At 44.7% G+C, this 19,627-nt stretch overlaps 1 protein-coding gene across 1 annotated transcript in view; it reads left to right on the top strand.

Annotated features, from left to right (window-relative positions):
- The window catches only part of NARS1 (asparaginyl-tRNA synthetase 1), a 191,492-nt gene that overhangs the window by 169,168 nt on the left and 2,697 nt on the right, over positions 1–19,627 (top strand). The window contains exon 14 of the mRNA XM_069220041.1: positions 5,765–5,896. Coding sequence (XP_069076142.1) covers positions 5,765–5,896 — 132 coding nt within the window. The remainder of the gene's footprint in view (positions 1–5,764; positions 5,897–19,627) is intronic.

Below are 19,627 nucleotides of genomic sequence, written 5' to 3'. Positions count from 1 at the left end.
TAAGTAAAATGTGGAAGTATTTCAGATTATATCAGAATTAGGAAAACAAAGCACATTTTTTATAATTTCTGAAGTGCATTTGTTGGAAACAAAATACACTAGGTGATGCAATTTTCACACATTTTCATCTGTACACAGTATAGTTTATTATTAAAACTGTCTGTGCAAATGTAACGGTCATTGCCATTGAAAATGTGTTGTCTGTAATGGCAGCATGCTAGCACACCATGTGTACTCCACTCTGCACCACTCCACGCCACTGCACTCTACACTGCACCACTCCACTTTACACCACTCCATACCACTGCACTCTGCACTGCTCCACTCTATGCCACTGCAATCTACGCCCTTTCACGCTATGCCTTTCTACTCTTTTCTTCTCTACCCAGTACCACTCACCTTTGAGCTAGTGTACTCTTCGCCACTGCACTCTACGTCACCCCAGTCTAGGCCACACAGTCTACTCTGCATGACACCACTCTATGCAACTGTATTCTATGCCACTCTGCAACACTGCACTCTCTGCACTCGACACCACTACAGACTATACCAATACTCTCTGCCACTGCACCCTATTCACCATCACTTGTCTCTCTGCCTCTGCTCTCTATGCCACTCTACACCACTGCACTCTGACACTCTACTCTGCTGCACTGCACTCTCTGCCACAGAGCTCTGCATCATTCTACTCTGCACTATTCCACTCTACGCTGCTCTACTAAATGCCACTGCATTCTGCCACTCAACTCTACGCCACTGCCTTCTGCATCAGTCAGCTCTATGCCACTCCACTCTGCTCTGTGCTAGTGCGCCAATGCCCTCAGCACCATTGCACTGTACTGTGCACCACTGTAATCTATGCCACTGCATTCTACGATGCTGCATTGTACAGTGTAAATTCAATGCCACTGAATTCTATGCCACCACACTCTGTGCCAGTGCACTCTATACCAGTCCACTCTACGCCACTCCAATGTTTGCCACTCTACACGACTCTACATTATGCCACTACAATACACGCCACTCTGTCATTCCACTTTTAACAGTCTTCTCCACTGTTCTCCATTCCACTCACACTCCACACCACTCTCCTGTACACCACTAACTTTTAGCCATGCTGAGCAGCAGTCACGTTGGTGTACAACATGGCTGAAACACATTGGCTAAGCCAATAACTCTTGCATAGGCGAGACCTATTGTCTCTGCCAGTGCTTGTTCCTTTGGGTGCCAACTTTAGAGCCAATACTCACTTTGCCATTGATTGTAATTCCACATTAACCCAGTACATGACCACATCTTCATTTTATTTATTTATTTATTTAAAAAAGAAAATTCACTAGTGGGTTTATAGTCTACGGGCTAACAAATAAAGTCTATATTTTGTGACCAAGGTGTTGACAGTGGTGAAAAACATCAGTGAAAATGCCAACAGTCCCAAAAGATGCCAAAAATAATTGCATTGAAAGATACAGGTTTTTCTGATGCCTTTTAATAGGCCAGAGAATGAATGCATTGGTGGAAACAGATTCCTTCGGTCAGTTTGACACCATTTTTAGAACTGAACCATGGAAAACACTAAATTTAATTTCTGTCCATGGAAAGGATATGATTAGAGGAAGTACACTGTGAAGAATGTTTATACATTATCTGCCGATCAAAAGACCATATTTTAGAGGATTGTTACAGTTGGGAGTTTGCCCTCTATGCAGGGTCACCCCAAATGTTTTGCCTTTCTGCTAAACCCTATGTTCGAGGTATGTGTGACTGTAGGTACACATACAGTGCATACTCCTATCGTCTAGAGTTGGTCCCGGATGTGTGCAAGTTGTTTTTCAAAAGTCTTTTGAGTCACGAGGTTTGGTGATTTCTCCTATTGCTGATAATGGCATGGGTGGGTATAGACTCTATTGTTGGCTTGTTTTCTTTCCGCCTTCTGGTTCAGACATGTGCTTCCATGCTCCAGTTCAACACCGTTGTGGAGCACTGTTTTTAGTTACACCGGTTTCTTCTCTCCATCAGTATTGTTCTTGATTGTGTCTCCTTTTTTCCTTTCCGGTCGTGTTGACAGTTCCTGCTGCGAGCGGGCGGTTCTACATCAACGTTAGGCCCACATGGGCCTACACCCTTTGGGACCTTTATTCGGTCTCCAGTCACGTCTTCCCTACCATGTTCCCGCTTCCATGCAAAGTATCCTTGGATGATCTCCATCAAGTTTGCAACTTGTGTTTGTCCCCTGAGCACAATGAGGCTGCTTGCAACGCCTGCCACTCCTTCCATTCCAAGAAGACTCTATGCGACCATTTGGTCCGCTGTCATATAGGAGCAGAGGCCACACCGTGGACCTGTTTGGTGCTGAGGACATCGAGGGGTAACACCATCCACAACCATCGGCTGTGGAGGAAGACATTTTTGCCCAGCGAAAAGCTCCGACTCCAACCTGGAAATTGAAGATCTTCCACCAGTGCAGCTAGCCGCGAGTACAGGACCTCTCCCTCCTTGACATCGAACTCATGCTGAGCAACCCTATCCTAAGGTTCGGCCAGCTACTCAGGAACAATAGAGACAGACTGCCGGGTCACCACTGCTTTTGAGGCATGGTTGGCACCGACCATCATCTTAAGATGTAATGCCCAGTCCTGGCTTGGTGCCGAAGGAACCATCTAGGCTTAGCCACTTTGGCATCAACCATTTCTGCCTCGGAGCCAAGCCAACCATTGGAGCTGACAACCTCTGCACCGAAATCAAGATTGACTTTGGATCCAAAACCTTCTTTACTGACTGGCAGATCCAGTCACAGATTGAGCAGCGTTGAATAATTCTTCAAAAGCTCCAGGAAAAGATAGACACCCAGCAGCAACATCTCATGATTCATCCCGCATGGGCTGGGTTCTCACCTGCCCGCTGAGATCTTCTTGTCAGCCTTTCAAATGGCAACTGTCATTCAAAGGGGCCTTAGACATGCCACCTCCACCAAAGCAGTGCAGGAAAGTGGACAATGCTACAAGCCTGTCATTCTTCCACTGCCACCTCCTCCAGCTTCACAACTTTCACCCTCCCCACCCACTTCTCCAGGCGACTGTATGCCTTATACACCTCAGGGGTCTCCTATATCAGATCTGGGGGGAACAGAGGGTAGGGAATACCTTTGACATTCCTCCATAAGGGGATCTCTGGGTCATTTATGATGCTGACTCACCAGGGGACACAGATCCTGGCCTGTACCCTGCCCAGCCCTCTCCTCCTGATGATTCCACCTCCTACCACAAACCTGCTGGTAGGGCTGCTGCTTTCCACGAGAGGGTTCTTCATACTGAGCCCTTGGGGGAGGACTTCCTTTTTGAGACTCTATACCACCCACCATTCTGCACAGTACCTCTCTATGCTAAGATAGTCTCCGTCACACCCCAGACATCTTTCATGATCCTGTTTGTGCCAAAGTTATTACTGCCAGGGTGGACAAAAAATGTAAAGCATCCCTAGCTGACCCTCTTTACATCCAAGGCCAGCTTACACACAACTCTCTAGTGGTCATTACAGCATGCAAAAGGGATAACTCTCAAACTACTGGTAATGCCCTTCCACCAGATAAAGAGAGCAAATACATAGATGATGAGGAAAGAGAGTGACTGCAATCAACCAACCACTGGTGGATTGTCAATTTTGTTGTACTCCTATCTAGATACAACTGAGCCCAATGGGATGAAATGGAGGAACTCCCCCAACACCTCCCAGAAGACGTTCAGGAGAAGGGGTCTTGAGATCATCTCAGACGGGAAACAGATCTCCAATGCAACCATCCGTTGTGCATTAGATACTGCAGTCAGTGCTGCAAGGGGGATAAACTCCGGTGTCCTTCTGCACAGGCATGCATGGCTCTATGTTTCAGGTTTTAAACTGGAGTACCACCAAAACTTGCTCAACCTGCCCTTTGACGGAGAACACTTGTTCGGACCGCAGGTTGACAAGATGTGGTGAAAGACAAAGAAGGGCATGAAAACAGCTAAAGCAATGGGGAAACTATTAAGAGTTGTGCAATTAAAGGCTAAAAATGAAAAAAAAATAGATACAGGTCAAATCAGCCGTTCCGTCAGTCCAGTGTAGACTGCTTACCGGAGATCAGGCGAGCCATTTTGTATCCCAGTTCAGGCCTACACTACAAATAATATTGAAGTACTGGAGCACCTGCTCCAATACCATTCCCTTGGAGGACTTGCATTTCTTTGATTGTGCAATAATCATTGGTTGGACACACCTTTGTTACTGCAGTTTGTCCTTTGTATATGGTTCTAATTGCTTTGTGTATTTATCTTTGGAGGTTGAAATATTTAGTTTGAGTGGCTAGGATTCAAACCTGTGATTTTTATTTTTTTTATTTTTTTTAAGGTTGTGCAGTATGTTAGCAGTAAATACTTAACTTGCTGAGCCATACAGGAGTTTTAAAAGTTTGGTTAGCTGACATGAATAATCTAATGCAGGGCCGTAATTTGACCTCCTTTCAGGAAGTAACCTGTTTATGGCGAGGTGTTGGGGTCTTTGTTCTTCTATTCGAACTCTAGACTTGAGCACTTGGTGTCCAAGAAGTTGACCTACAACCCCTTTATCTATTTTGCAGTAGTTGATATTCTTCAGTGCCCTGCAGATATTATCTTATGTATTTTGATGTTGCCCTTTTGTTGACACATGTTGATTCATGTAAAGTGTATGTGACTTATGTAGAATTACAGTTCCCCATTGTTGAAGACCAAAGTACTACCAAGACTTTTTTTGAACCCCAGTACCTTCCTGCCCAATTTGGTGATGGACTTGAATGTGGTTTGTAATGTATTGGCTTTCACTAACGAAAAACAGGTAAACTTGACAACTGATGTATTTGTGGCACAAACATCCAGTCAAAGGATTACTTATCTGTAGGCTGTCCCAGCTGATGAGCTTTTCATTATCTTTACTAAAGATGTTATTTTTTCTGATACCTTGTTTCTTTCTGCTAAATTTAGTTATGAATGTTAGTGTGATTCAAGAAATTTGTCTTGTGATTCAAGAAATGTGTCTCCAGTTGTTGGAAGTGTTCCTGTTAGATCCTTGAAACAATATCCTTTTAGGACTTTAGGAAGGTCCCTTAGTTGAGCTTGGGTCACACCAAGAACTTTTCATTATGTAAGACACTATTTTTGAGATGTAGATTTAGAAGCAATGAAGGTATATATTGCCATTTGAATCATCTCTGGTATCACACAGTGATGTATTCTAAAGTATCCCTAGACCATCAGAAGAATCAATGATTTGTTTTCAGGCCCAGGATAGTGTTGCTAACTCATAGAGGTGCATCTACACTCATGTAATTTGCAAAGCGACTCGCTCGACTATTCCACACACCTTTTCCTATGCACTGTGTGTGTTGGGTGTTAAGCCGTACTTAAGGATAATATTTGCCTTTTTACATGCCTAGGTCAGATTATGTGTAATGTATTATTTTTTCTGTGCACATATGCCAAATCAAAGACCCCTTAAAAAAAACTTGAAACCCACAGACATTCTGGTATGCAGAGACACAATTTATTCCCCAAACCTTCCGATTCAAAATGTTAGGCTACTTTGCTGCTACTCCATTCTACAAATATTTAACAGTGTAATAATTGATAATGCAATATACCAATAGGAAAGGTCAATATACTGCTGTGTGAAAGTATAATGATCCATCCATTAAAACATGCTGTACTAGTCTGTATTTTTGGCATTGAAATATCTTCTTTTCTTAATTTGGTAGGTGGATGTTCTAATGCCCAATGTTGGAGAAATTGTAGGTGGATCAATGCGTATCTATGACAGTGATGAGCTGTTAGAGGGATATAAGAGAGAAGGGATTGACCCCACTCCTTACTACTGGTATACGGATCAGGTAAGCAAAGTTATATCAATTAATAATTGACATTTCACTCTTAAGTTGCTGGATTCTTTACAGTGGCAGTGACAGTCTGATCATTGCAGGCCTTAAGCTGTATGACTTCTCAAATGTATAAGAGTAAAAAGCAGCACTCATTTTTTAACAGTTTGACAGCCTTGAGTGTTTAGCCTATATTACACAAATGCACCTGGTAACTAAGTGCCTGATTCACAGAAAACATTTTAGAAAGCCTGAAAGCTATGAATCTTAAGATTTCTAAATTTCAGGATTTTACAGAAACCTCCATGTGTACCCATTGAATCACTATTATTAGTTTCTCAGTGTGTTTGTTCTCCTCTCTATTTCCACACAGTGGACAAAGTGCAGACATTAGAGTGTCAGATCTGTGCATTACCACATGTAGCTTCTTTTCTGTGATTTTTATTTTTATTCCCAACTGATAAATATTTTTCCCAGTGGTGAATCATCTTTCTGGTAGATGTTCTAACTTTAAATTCCTCGCTTTGTGAATACCTCACTTTGTGAATAATCTGAAGGCCGTTCGGGACCACAAGGCCAAGCGCTACATTGTGGAACACCGCAGAACACACAAAAGGCACATATGGCCCAATCCCACTTTTAAGTAGAGGGTGCATACTCATTCCTAAGCCCGATCCCAAGAGCACTCTACTTCTCATTCGAAATAAATAATAATAAGGTAACTCAAAGAAGAAGCACCATAAGAAGAAGTAGCATGCTTTTCTCCTCAAACCCCTCATCTCGCTTCTGCTATGATGAAAAGTTACACGGTGCCCAAGGTACCTCTCCATCATCATCTTGGCATCTGACCTCATAGCCGATCCTGGCTTCAGGCCCAATCCAGACCAAGTTCCCTCTGTCCATTGGTGATACTGCAGCAGATCCAGGCATTCAAGAAGACAATGCTTTGGCTCTTCAGTAGCCTAACGGATCCTTCTGGAGTGCCTTCCGGCCCAAAGGATAAAAGGGAGACTCCAGTCGGCCCACTGCTACCAGCTTTGTCCCTGACACCGACTGTGTCCTTTGACCCTGTTTCGAGGTTGATCCCAGACACTGACCAGTTCATACTCCCAGGTCCCACATGGCACTAAGACTTCCGGACTCAAGCTATGTCCCAGACATCAGTGCCAGCACTGACACTGCGGTCTTGGACTTGAAAACAAATCTTCTGCAACCTCAACCAAATACGTACCCATTACGACCTGTGCATATTTAGTTTCGGGAACAGTTCCATTTCGTTATAACCTGCCTTATCCTGATAATGACAAAACCTTACAGGTTTATGATGAGGAGCTCAGTAGCATTTACACTTCCCCAGACACTGGCCTACAATCATACACTCCTGACAGAAGTGCCTTGCCTCCATTGTCATGGTCATAAGGAGGGCAGCAGAGCTGCTCAACCTAAAGCTACCCACCAGAGAGGTGAAAACAGATGTCCTCACAGAGGTTCTGCAGCTAGGGCATACCTCACACAAACCTCATTTGCCCTTCAGTGAGCTTGTCACTGATACACTGCTGGGCACCTGGGCTCAGCTCTACAAGGTTTGTTTTCACAGCCACGGGTGACACAATAGAACTTAGTCAAATTATTGTTCATTAATGATTTACACACTCAAGATCGCTAGAAACAGACTATGTATTTCAACATATTTATTTTAAAATAGTTATTTTAAAAAAAATAGTTATTTTAAAATGCCGGGATCTAGTGCACATAAAATTGATAACATCAAAGAAGATAATAAAAAGCAGTTAAGCTTTTCAGTAACAGTGAAAACAGGGGAAAAACCTTCACTATGCTATCTGTATGCACTATGTTAATTCAGCCTGAGCCTGAGTTTCAGAGGTAGTGCACATACCTGGACAACAGGGTTTGCTGTCAGTTTGGAATAGGTTGACAGCTATATTGAGCACAAGGCCAAGAGCTAGGAGATTTCATCTACAAGAGAACACCATCCTTGCACCAGTTCGTGTAGGCAGAATGGAATGCTTTGCAGAGCCTTTGGGAGTCCTGCTGGAGGTTTCTTCAGTTTAGGTGCAATCTGGTGCTGTGTTCATCTGGGTCTGCATCTAAGAAGTAGGTGAAGTTTGTCTCCTAACTAAGTGGTCCATTGGTAGTTCTTATATACTGTATCTTATCGAAGATGGAATTTGTAATGTCACCTTAGGAATGTTTAGACATAATCGTATACATCAGTGGATGTACTTCTAAAAAGAAATGTAAAAACAATCAATATAGGCTACATTATTGGTGTTATGGTTGTTATTTGGCCTTGAAAAAGGCACCTGTTCCAGACTGTTGTTGGACTGGGGGTTTTGTTGATGTAAATATCTGAATGACTTGACACTTTCACAGTTCTTGTAAAGATAGGCTACTCACAGGCAACATCTGCGTCAAAGGCAGACATGTTGAAGATTCTGCACAATTTGACAAAAACTGGCAGCCTTTATGGTCTGAGATGGCGACCTTCCTTCCTTAGGATGGATTCGGGGCCAAAGGTAAACAAGCTAGACAGGCTAACTAAAATGGAGACTATAGCTAAAATGGAACTCGGCCTGTATGTGCTTAAAAACTTAAAATTAAACAAAAAAAGCAAGTGATTCAAATAGATAATAGTTATGGAGGGATACAGTCATAAGATGTTTGACATTCTGAAAATAATTTCTGAGCTAAATAGTCACTAACTTAACTCTGAATGTGTTTTTGATTGATCTTGACATTTTCATTATACGTTTACAGAATAAAAGCACATGCCAGAAATGTGCATTTGATGACATATCAATGAATCACTTGTTAATGTTCAATAACATGTCTGGTATGAAGAAGGAGGTCTCTGAGCTGGAAGACATGGCCCTTACAACTGCAGAACTGCTCTGGGAGCCCTTGCATTTCTCCTGCAACATCCCATATTGGGGAGTCTATTGGTCCACTCCTCTACCAGCAGGCTCAACCCAAATGTATTTCTGACTATTTCCCCCCCCCCCCCCAACTCCACCCACCCAGACAGAGTCGGATCACATGGAAACATTTGCGAAGCATAGTTTTTCCTCAGTCAACCATTCTTAAAGTTATGTCGCCTCCAGCTGCCTCCTGGGTTGCTTTTCACATGTGTTGTGGGACATGGTAGCAGAGCTCTTGCCAGCAATAATGGAAGTCCTTAGAATGAACCTGCAGCAGGTCATCCACAATAGGCAATTCACAGTAAAGTATGTGATGCGCTCGGGCCTAAGCATTACAGTCTGGATCAGTGTGGTGCTTGCCACCACACTTGGATACATTCCACGGGGTTCTCCAGTGACGTTCAACAATCCCTGATGGACATGTCATTTGATGGCACAATTCTCTTCGACGACAAGTCAGACTTGGCTTTGTAGCGCTTCAAAGAGAGTAAAGCCACAACACACTCCCTTGGACTGGCACTACCTGTGCGGCAATTTCGCCCCTTTTAGGGCTTGGGAACAGTGTTCCAGCAGAGGCCATGTCAGACTTTGCAAGGCAGAGGTCAGGTATCTACTGCCAACAACCAGGCCTTCAGGACCAAACCTTTTGCCCTTCCCTCTGCAGTTGCCGCAAACAGCTTAAATTTGCCCTCTGCAGTGCACAGTTGCTAGGCAGGAGGTCGAATTACCTTTTACCTCCACGGGTGGTAGAGCGTTACAACAGAAAGGTCAAGTTCCAAATAGTCTAAAATGGATGCGTCCTCCACTTCCTCTTCACCCCTTCAAACAAGCCTCCTACCCTACAAGATCCATCGGAGGTTCACTTGTCCATTCTGTGAGAGAACTTTATGCTCTCTTGGATACGGGAGCCATAGAGAGGGTGCCAGCTTCTGAGGCTGGGCCTGATTGTTCCTTCTGTTATTTCCTGGTGCTGAAGAAGGGTGAAGACCTCCATCTCATCTTCGACCTTGGCCCTCTGAACCTATTCCTCAAGAAGGAAAAGTTCTAATTGCTCACCCTGGCCCCAGTTCCATCTGCCCTGGATCCAGGAGATTGGACATTTGCACTGGAAATATAGTCTGTTTCCACATCCCCGTCCTGCAGTCCACTGGTGTTAACTGCGTTGTCAGGTAGGCCACAAATACTTTGTTTTCAGTGCTTGCTTTTGGTCTTACCAGTGTTCCTCGGGTCTTTATGAAAGTTACGGTAGTGATCGCAGCCTATCTTTGGATGTTGGGAAATGCCAGTCTTCCTTTTAGTCAGTGTCTGGTTGTTGAAGGTGAGCTTGCCTCAGACCGTTGTGGATCACCCTCAGATGATGGGAGACCTGTTGACATTGCTGGGGATTTCCATCAGTGTGCCAAAGTCAGACCTAACTCCTTGAAAGTGGCTCCCTTTCATTGCAGCCATCATGGATACTGTGCTTGTCCGAGCCTTCCATTCCCCTCAACAAGTCCAGGACATTTGGACTGTGATCCAGATGTTTTAGCTATTGACCTAGATCTCAGCAAGAGTGGCTCTGAGGGTTGCTGGCCTCCTGCGTGTGGAGCACTTTAGGTGGCATGTGCTGGTTCTGCAGTGGGATCTGATGTCCCAGTGAGGGCAGCACCAAAGAAACCTTCCAAATTCCATCCATGTGCCAGCAAAAACTGCAAAAGACCTGCAGTGGTGACTGCTACATCACAATTCGACCAGTGGCTGACCCCTGTCTCTTACCCACCCACGGATGCATTGATGCTGGGTTGGAGAGGCCATGTTTGAAAGGTGGAGATCGGCGGACTGTGGTCTCCGACGGAAACCCTCCCCCACAACAACTTGCTGGAGTTGTGGGTGATTCACACGGCATTGAAAACGTTCCTTCATTCCATCATGGGGGCATGGGTGCCGGTTCTCATGGGCACCAGCACCGCTGTGTTGTACTACAACAAATGGGGCGGTGGTGTTGTGCATCTTGTGCCAAGAGGCTCTGCGCCTTTGGAGCTGGGTGAGTCATCAGGCATCTCCCTGGTTGTACAGCACCTAGCAGGATCTTTAAACACCAGGTTGGACAAACTCAGCCGGCAGTGCTTAGAGGATTACAAATGGCAGCTGCACTAGAAGTTAGCACAGTGTGTCTTGCAGCTATGAGGGAAAACCCTGGTGTCATATTTTGGCCTGTTTAGAGAATACACGTTGTTCAAGTTCTTGCTTGTTAGATTTGGATTGGAGCTTGGGACACCTGTACTCCTTCCTTCCTTCCTTCCTTCCTTCCTGCCTCCTCCTCCTCCCCTGCCTAAAGTTCTGATAAAGATCAGGAATGACCAGGCACAAGTCATCCTAGTGGCTCTGGACTGTGCAAGGAGCATGGTACCCAGAACTTCTCTCCATTAACTTTTGTTCACCAATCTGGCTCCCTCTTTGGAAGGACTTCTTGTCCCAGCAAAAAGACAGGGCCCTTCCCAGAGCCTGCACAACCTACTGCTCCATGCTTGTAAGTGAACAGCAACAATAGACTGCTTTTGATCTCTTCCAAAGTAGTTTTGTCAACCTGGCAGTCAGGCATCCCTTGACTAAGACATTCTTATAGGCACTCTTTGGAAGGTTTGTTGTCTGGTGTTCTTCCAGAACTATCCAGCCTTTACAGACACAGTGGTCTAATATTTTGCTATTTTGATTATCTGTAACCCAGCAAGGCCTTGCTATGGCAACAGTTAAGGGGTACTTGTTGGCTCTTTAAGCCTTCTTACATTTCACTGACCTGCCATCTTTATTTACAAATATGTTCCTGCCACCACTATTTGTGATGACCCATTGCGACCCCTCTCTGGTTCTCAAATGTGTATTCCATTTGAGCCAATGCACATTTGTACTCACCTCTTGAGATGGCATTCCTCACTGCAATAATGTCAGCTCATTGTGTGATGAATTGCAAGCACCATCTGTCCAGGAATTGCATGCCAACTTCTTTTGGGACAAACTTCTACTATGTACTACAACTGTGTTTTTCCTGAAAATTGTCATGGATTTCCACATACAATAGTCTATCACCTCATGCATCCAAGGAGGAATAAATGCTACATCGTCTATACCCAAAAAGAGCTCCAAGCTTTTACATTGATTTGTACCAAGAAACATGAGGTAGACGATCAGCTCTTTGTTGGCTTCTCTGGGGCAAAGAAGGGAAAAGCTGTGCAGAAACAAACCATCTCCAGGTGGATTGTATTATGCAACAAGACATGGTACAGACTGCCCAAGAAACAGCATCCAAAAACCCTCCATGCTCATTCTACCAGAGAAAAGACTGTTTTCATGGCTTTGGTCTGCAGTATGCCAGCCTTTGACATCTGCAAGGCTGGTATGTGGGCATCAGTTCACAAATCACAGCTCTCTGGATAATCAGGCACAGCTGTAAAGGAATTCTGTCCTGCAGAATTTCCTGATCTAAGTCATTCCACAGACCCACCGCAAGGGGAATTTACTGCTGTAGTATCTATTCACAACGTGAGGAATCTGCAGTTGGTATCCATCAGAACAACAAGATACCTACCTTCCGCAATGCTCTTTCTAATAAATACTCTTAGCTAACTGCAGATTCCTCACTGACCCACGCATCTCCCTATTCTGTGGAATGGACTGTTTTGGCCCATGATAAGGTTCCAAGTTAAGAACTGCATATTGGCTCCCAACCTGATTACTAAGGCTCGGCTTTGGATGGCACAGATAGATATCCGAAAGAAACTGATAGAGTGATAGTGTGTGGAGGTGGTGGTACTGTAGGGCCCGATGTCCCATCCAGGGTGGGGCGGATCTGATGCAGAGCTACAGGATGCCACCTATCATCGTGTGAGACAATTATTGAAGAAAATTCTCTGCATTCAGTCTGGCACCTGTGGTATTCACAAGGTGAAGAATCTGCGATCAGCTAGAATATCCACCAAAAGAGCGTTACTGAAGGTAAATAATTGTCCTTTTGTATCTCTGGATAAATATGGGAATGTTGCCTTTTCTTTCCCGCCGTAGAAATACCCATATTCCTGCTTTTTTGTAGCAGCAATTTCTAAGGTGGGAATGGCCCTCCACACTTTTTGTGAATACTACTCATTCCAGCATTGTGAGTGTTCCTAGTTTCTTTCTATGAGTTAATAAACTATTTTCTGGGGGTATCCATTTCCGAGACTCACTACTGAAAGAATAGGTTGCTTACCTTAGGTAACACTTTTTCTGGTAGAGATTGTATCTCACAGCATATACCGCAATTTGTGCCTATACCTAATCATCTGACTGGATCCAGAACCTTTTGTAGCAATTCCCTTGCATGCTGGTAGGTGGCATCACGTGGCTTCACAACAGATCCATCCCACCTCGGATATGGCTTTGAGGCCCTTTTATATGCACCACCGCCATGCACTGATGTCAGATTCTTTCTGACCTTTGTCCATGCCAATGGACATGGAGCCCAGAGAAAGGAACATGTGATAATGTTCATTTTCAATTAATGGAACCTTGTTAATGGACAATATGAATCTATTCCATAGAAAACAGGTAGCAGAGTGGATTGGTGAGAAATCTGCAGATAAGAGTCAAGGCATTACCAAAGGTAAGTGACTTGTTCTTCTAATAGGGACTTCTAACCTCAGGTTCTTCACCTTGGGAATAGAAGCCAAAGCAGTACCTCCCCAGGTGGTAGGTCTGCGAATGGTTCAGATCACTGAATTCTGCAGGACAGATTGGGCAAAATGGAACTCCTGTTGGACTTGGCTATCCACGCAGTAATGCTTAGTGAACGTATGGAGGAACGTCCATATAACAGCTTGGTAGATGTCCAAGACTGGTATACCGTGCACGAGGCAGTGATAGCACCCATTGTTCTGGTGGAAAGGGCCTGCAAACATTCAGGTCGTTGTTTCATGGCCAGTCCATAGCAGACCTTGATGTACCGTACAATCCATTTAGAGATGATGCTCTTCTGTACCACGTTTGCGTTCTTATCTCCAGAAAAACTGAACAAAACATGGCCATCCTGTCCGTATTCCTGCAAATCATCAATGTAGAGCATAGGCCTCTTTTTGGGTTAAGACTGTGGAGCCATTCTTCCTCCTGGGTTGGATGAGGTAGTGCATAGAAAGCTGGTAAGGTGATGAATTGATGTTTGGGAAAGGGCATGACTACCTGGGGCAGAACAGCTGCTTTTGTGTGGAGGGCCAGTTTATCTGGGAAGAACAAAGTGTAGGGTGGTACCACAGGTAGTACCTGCAGCGCACTCACTGACTTGGCTGATGTTATGGCAATGAGGAAAATTGTCTTGATGGTTAACAGGCAAAGAGACAACTGTGCATGGCCTTGATAGGAGTGCACATGAGGTGTGAGAACCAAATTAAGGTCCACTGCAGTATCAGAAATAGTGTCAGTATTGGAATGGTGTTAGTTGGAATATGTGGGTCAACCCCTTCAAAACGGGCATCACAACAGGTGACTTTTAGAGAAGGTTGGTCTGGTTAACATTGCAAGGCTGAAAGGGTTGATAAATAACCTTTAACCCCTTCGCTGCCTGGCCTTTTCCCCTGTTGTGCCGAGCCTTTTTTTTTGGCTATTTGGGGCAAATTGCACTTAGGCACTCTTAACTTTTTGCCCACATAAGCTATCCATGCCAAATTTGTGTCTTTTTTCCAACATCCTAGGGATTCGTAAGGTAGCCAGAGTTTGTGGGTTCCCCTAGAGGAAACCAAGAAATTTGCCAAAATACAGCTAAAATGTTGTTTTCAGAAAAATGGGAAAAAAGGGCTGCAGAAGAAAGCATGTGGGTTTTTTTCCCCCCGAAAAATGGCATCAACAAAGGGTTTGCGGTGCTAAAATCACCATCTTCCCAGCTTTCAGGAACAGGCAGACTTGAATCACAAAACCACACTTTTCAACGCGATTGTGGAATTTTACTGGGACATATCCCATTCTTACTATTTTTTTTGTGCTTTCAGCCTCCTTCCAATTAGTGACAGAAATGGTTGTGAAACCAATGCTGGATCCCAGACAGCTAAACATTTCTGAAAAGTAGACAAAATACTGAATTCAGCAAAGGGTCATTTGTGTAGATCTTTCAAGGTTTTCCTACAGAAAGTAACAACTAAAATAAAAATATATTGAAATTAAGGTGAAAAAAAGAGCCATTTCTGTCCATGTTTTCTTATGTAACGTTTTCCAATTATGGCCGATTTTTGACAGCAATATACCATTACGTCTGCTGGACTCTTCTGGTTGCAGGGATATATAGGGCTTGTAGGTTCTTCAAGAACCCTAGGTACCCAGAGCCTATAAAGGATTACAATGGGTTTTCATTGTATACCGGGTATACACCTATTCTTTTGGTGAAATATAAAGAGTGAAAAATACGTATCAAGGAAACCTTTGTATTTCCAAATAGGCACAAGATCAGGTGTTGAGAAGCAGTAGCTATTTGCACATCTCTGAATTCCGGGGTCCCCATACTAGCATGGGAATTACATTGCATTTCTCAAATAGGCTTCTTTTTTACACACTGTCCTACATTTGGGAGGAAAAAATGTAGAGAAAGACAAGGGGCAGTAACACTTGATCTTCTATTATGTGTTCCCCCAAGCCTCCCGATAAAAATGGTACCTCACTTGTGTGGGTAGGCCTAGTGCCTGGGACAGGAAATGCCCCAAAACACTATGTGGACACACCAAAATTATCAATTACAAAGCTACCTGTTTTTGCAATGGGGAGGGCACCTGCGTTTTTGGTCCTGGGCTCAGCAGCCATCTAGGCAAATTTACCAATCCCAGACATTTCTGAAAACTAGACAGTCAAGGGAGTCCAGGGAGGTGTGACTTGCGTGGATCCCCCAGTGATTTCTTTTTTTTCCTTAAAATTGTTTATTTATGCAATATAAAAGAATGCATACAAAATTGCACTGCATTGTATCCACATTTCTTTAGTGCTACATTCCAGTCCAGCCGTACAGGCCTAATGTCCAATCCCTTTCAGTGTCCTTGTTTCCATTTCCGCATATAATGCTGTAACGTATCGTGTATGGAGAGTCAACACATTGATTGCAATATGTTAGGCTGTCTCAAGACTTACAGTACTCAGAAAGCATAGAGACTAGTGGCGTTATCTCCAACGATTTCAGAGCATTATACATTGAAACTTTAACTAGTGAACATTAACACTGTAAGCTTTGGTCATCAAAGACAAACCTGAAGAGAGAGCAACGGTTGTCATCCAGTCATTCAAACCAACGAGTACATGCGGGGAAGACGCGGGGGTGGGGCAGCAGGACACCAGCCTGTGGACGAGCAGGGTCACTCCTTAGGTGAGAAAAGAGGAGGGCCATCTCACGGCCCCCAGTGATTTCTTACCCAGAATCCTCAGCAAACCTCATATTTAGCTTACAAAAATCAGATTTTTCAAACATTTCTGTATGGGATCACTGCACCGGCACAAATTTCCTACCACCCAAAGTTCCCTTCAGTCTCCCGATAAAAATTATACCTCACTTGTGTAAGTGGGCCAGGTGCCTGTGACAGGGAAGAGCCAAAAGCATGTTAAAATTGAGGGGGAACCAAAGCGTGTCCAAAAGGGCAGTTTGAAAAAACCTTTTTAGGTTGACAAGTGGGGCAGAATTTTTATCGGTATAGATGCGACAATGCTGGGTGGTAGGAATTTTGTGGATTCCTGCAGATTCCCGATGGTTCCATCCTAACCTTCTCCCAACCCCCTGGAGGAGTGGATATGGGGTAATTGCCCCATCTACCCACCAGTGGGCAGAACAACTTTGTCCCCATTTATTTGGGGTGGGGTATGGACATACCCCACCCTCTTTTTTTTTTTTTTGGAAAAAATATTTTCCCTGGTGTCTAGTGGGCTTTCTGCCCCCCCTTGCTATGCGATCATGCTGCAGAAATACTCAGAGACATTGGAGGAAAGGAAAAGCCTTTCCTTCCCTCCGATGCCTCTCCGATCTCCCCCAGCGCCCAATCAAAAGAGAAACGCTTTAGTTTCTCTTCCGATCGCACTACCGACCTCTGATGAGGTCAGTGCGCTATTGTGCGCTGACTTCATCAGACGTCACTGGGGAGGGGCCAGGGGGTGGAAGGGGAGCGATTCCCCTTTCATCCTTGCCCAGGGGAAGGGGGGTGGCCTTGTGGTATCAGCAACTGTGGGTGCAGGTCCTGGCCCTGCTGCTTTGAAAGGAGGTTTTCCCAAAAGGACAGTCTGATTGAAGGTCAAATGCTCATGGCCAGAATTTCTTGGTGCCATACTCTCCATACCCAGTCTGGGGCCACTAGGCTGACTTGTGGACAGTCCCTCCTTATCTTTTTCACTATTCTGGGCAGGAGAATGAGGGGCGTACAGAAGTCCCAGGGGAAGACAAAAGACGTCTTCTAAGAGGACTACTTTGGAAACTTCAGTGTACAAAAACATTGACACTGCCTGCTCTCTGTGGTGCCGAATCGATCAAGCTAGTGTTCTCTCCATTGTTCAAAGACATCCTGTCCCACCTTAAAGTGTAATTGCCATTCATCATCTACTAGGCAGCGGTGACTGAATTAATTTGCCTTGGTGTTCAAAGATTCTGCCAGGTGCTGTGAGATCAGGAAGACGCTCTGAGCGTTCAGCCTGTTCCAAAGAAGTAGAACCTCCTGGCAATGGTCCCACAATGTTTTGTTTTTAGTATATCTTATTTTGTGTGCGAAGATTTTAAGTAATCATGCAATAAAGGATGATGATGATGATGGTCCCACACTGCCCTGTTTGTTACAGTACCACATTGCAGTTGTGTTGTCTGTGAGCAACTGTACCGGTTCCACCTTGATGGTTGGCAAACCTTCAGTGCCAAGTGAATCACTCTCAACTGCAGCAAGTTGATGTGGAGGTGACTAAAATCCTCTGATCTCCATCTCTCTTAGATGACCTCTCCAACCCAGGAATGATTCGTCCGTTACAACAGTTAGCTTGGGTAAGGAGAGGGATTGGTCTTTGGTCCAGTTGTGGTCGAGCAGCCACCACTTTGTCTTACTGAGTCACATTCGACACCTGCATCGAGTCAGACGATTTGCCTTGTTGCTGAACCCACTGAAACTTCAAATCCCATAGCCTGTATGTGCCACCTGGCCAAGAGGCCAAGAAACCTCGAAACCTCAGAGCCAATATCACAGAGACCCCAGCTGCAAGTCAAAGCATTGGGGTCATAACCTAAATCTGAATGTCCTGCACATCTTGAGGCCTGGAGGATGGCGTGGAAATGCACCATATCCAGGATCGCTCCAGAGAACTGCAAATGTTTGTGGCCTACCTGAAACCGCAGATAGTCTGTGGGCTGCCAGACGGGAGGTGTGAAAATAAGCACCCTGCAAGTCAAGCACTACCATCCTGTCTCCTGGATCCAAGGCAGATGGAACTTGAGCCAGGGTGAGCATTTTTAACTTCTCCTTACAAAGTAAGAAGTTTAGAGGGTGAAGAACTAGGTTGGGACGGACGCCTTTGTCTTTTTTTGGCAGCTGAAAATAACGTGAGCAGCAACCAGTCTTGATCTCTGAAGTTGGCACCTTCTCTACTACTTCTTTGGCCAAGAGACCCAGAAATTCTCCTTGAAGTATGAACAAGTTGTCCTCCGGGAGGTGTTGGGTTATAGATAGCATATCCGTGGAACAGACAGGAAGTGTAGGGAATAGCCATGTTCTACAATCTACAGCGCAAACTATTTGGATATGATGATCCTCCAGATGGGGAGGTGAAAGATAGACCTCGTACCGGGTAATTGTGTGCCACTGAGGGAAAATTAAAGTGGTTTTGCAGTGGCTGCAGAAGGGGGTGGAGTTTGGGTAGAACACTGTGAGCCTAGATGTTGGCTGCCTTTTCCCCTGCCTCTACCTCAATAGGATTAGGAGACATGCTGTTCCTGAGGTCCGTATTGGCATCTCTGCTGGTAACCCTTTATGAATCTTCTAAAGGGGGAGAATGGTGTGGGGAAGTTAGCGTACAAGTGGAGAAAGGCCCAAAGAGTGAGCTGTGGCATTGCTCTCTTCAAAATGTTCCAAGGCTGAGCCCGCCTTTGCTGCAAACAGGTGAGAACTGACAAATGGCATGTCCATAAGGGATGCTGTATGTTTGAATAAATGCTTATGAAGCATATCCAGGCAGTTATCTTTTCCAGGCAAGACCTGATGGCATGTTATGCCGCATCCTGACCCTCCAAGATTAGTCATTGCAATATGACTGATGTCGTCAGACACAGCAGGCGAAACTCTGCCACCTTGTACTACAGTGTGTGCAGATATTTGCCTAGGAGACAAAATGTATTCAGGGATCTTGGGACATGGCTGGTGGACAAAACTATGTGTTGTACAGATGTTTCCATTTGTTTTGACTATATCTCGGGGGGGAGGAGTTTGGAAGGCATTTGAGTTTAGTTTGCTGGTGAATTCCTGCACAACAAGGTTCTCCTGGGGGGGGATACTGAAGTAGAAATTTGTGTCTCTTGGAGGAGGTCTATGCCACCTTGCCACTTGCCTATTGATGGGGTGGGGGACAAGATCCTGGCTTTGCCCAGGTACCTATTAGCACGCCTGTCAATCCCTCATTGATGGGCAGTAGGGGTTCTTGGTTTGTTTGTGCAGGGTTGAGGACTTCGACCGGCACATTAGTTTTGACCTCTGTCGTTGGCAACATGAGGTCAAGGACTTCTGCTCTCCTTATCGCTGGAAAATGAGGAAGAATCCTCTGAAGCTATAGTTGAGTTAGGTGAAGACAGACCAATGTCTGAGGAGGTGTC

The sequence above is a fragment of the Pleurodeles waltl genome, chromosome 1_1, assembly GCF_031143425.1.
Source record: "Pleurodeles waltl isolate 20211129_DDA chromosome 1_1, aPleWal1.hap1.20221129, whole genome shotgun sequence".
NCBI lineage: Eukaryota > Metazoa > Chordata > Amphibia > Caudata > Salamandridae > Pleurodeles > Pleurodeles waltl.
The sequence above is the reverse complement of the archived record's forward strand: the minus strand, read 5'-3'. Positions and strand labels throughout refer to the sequence as shown.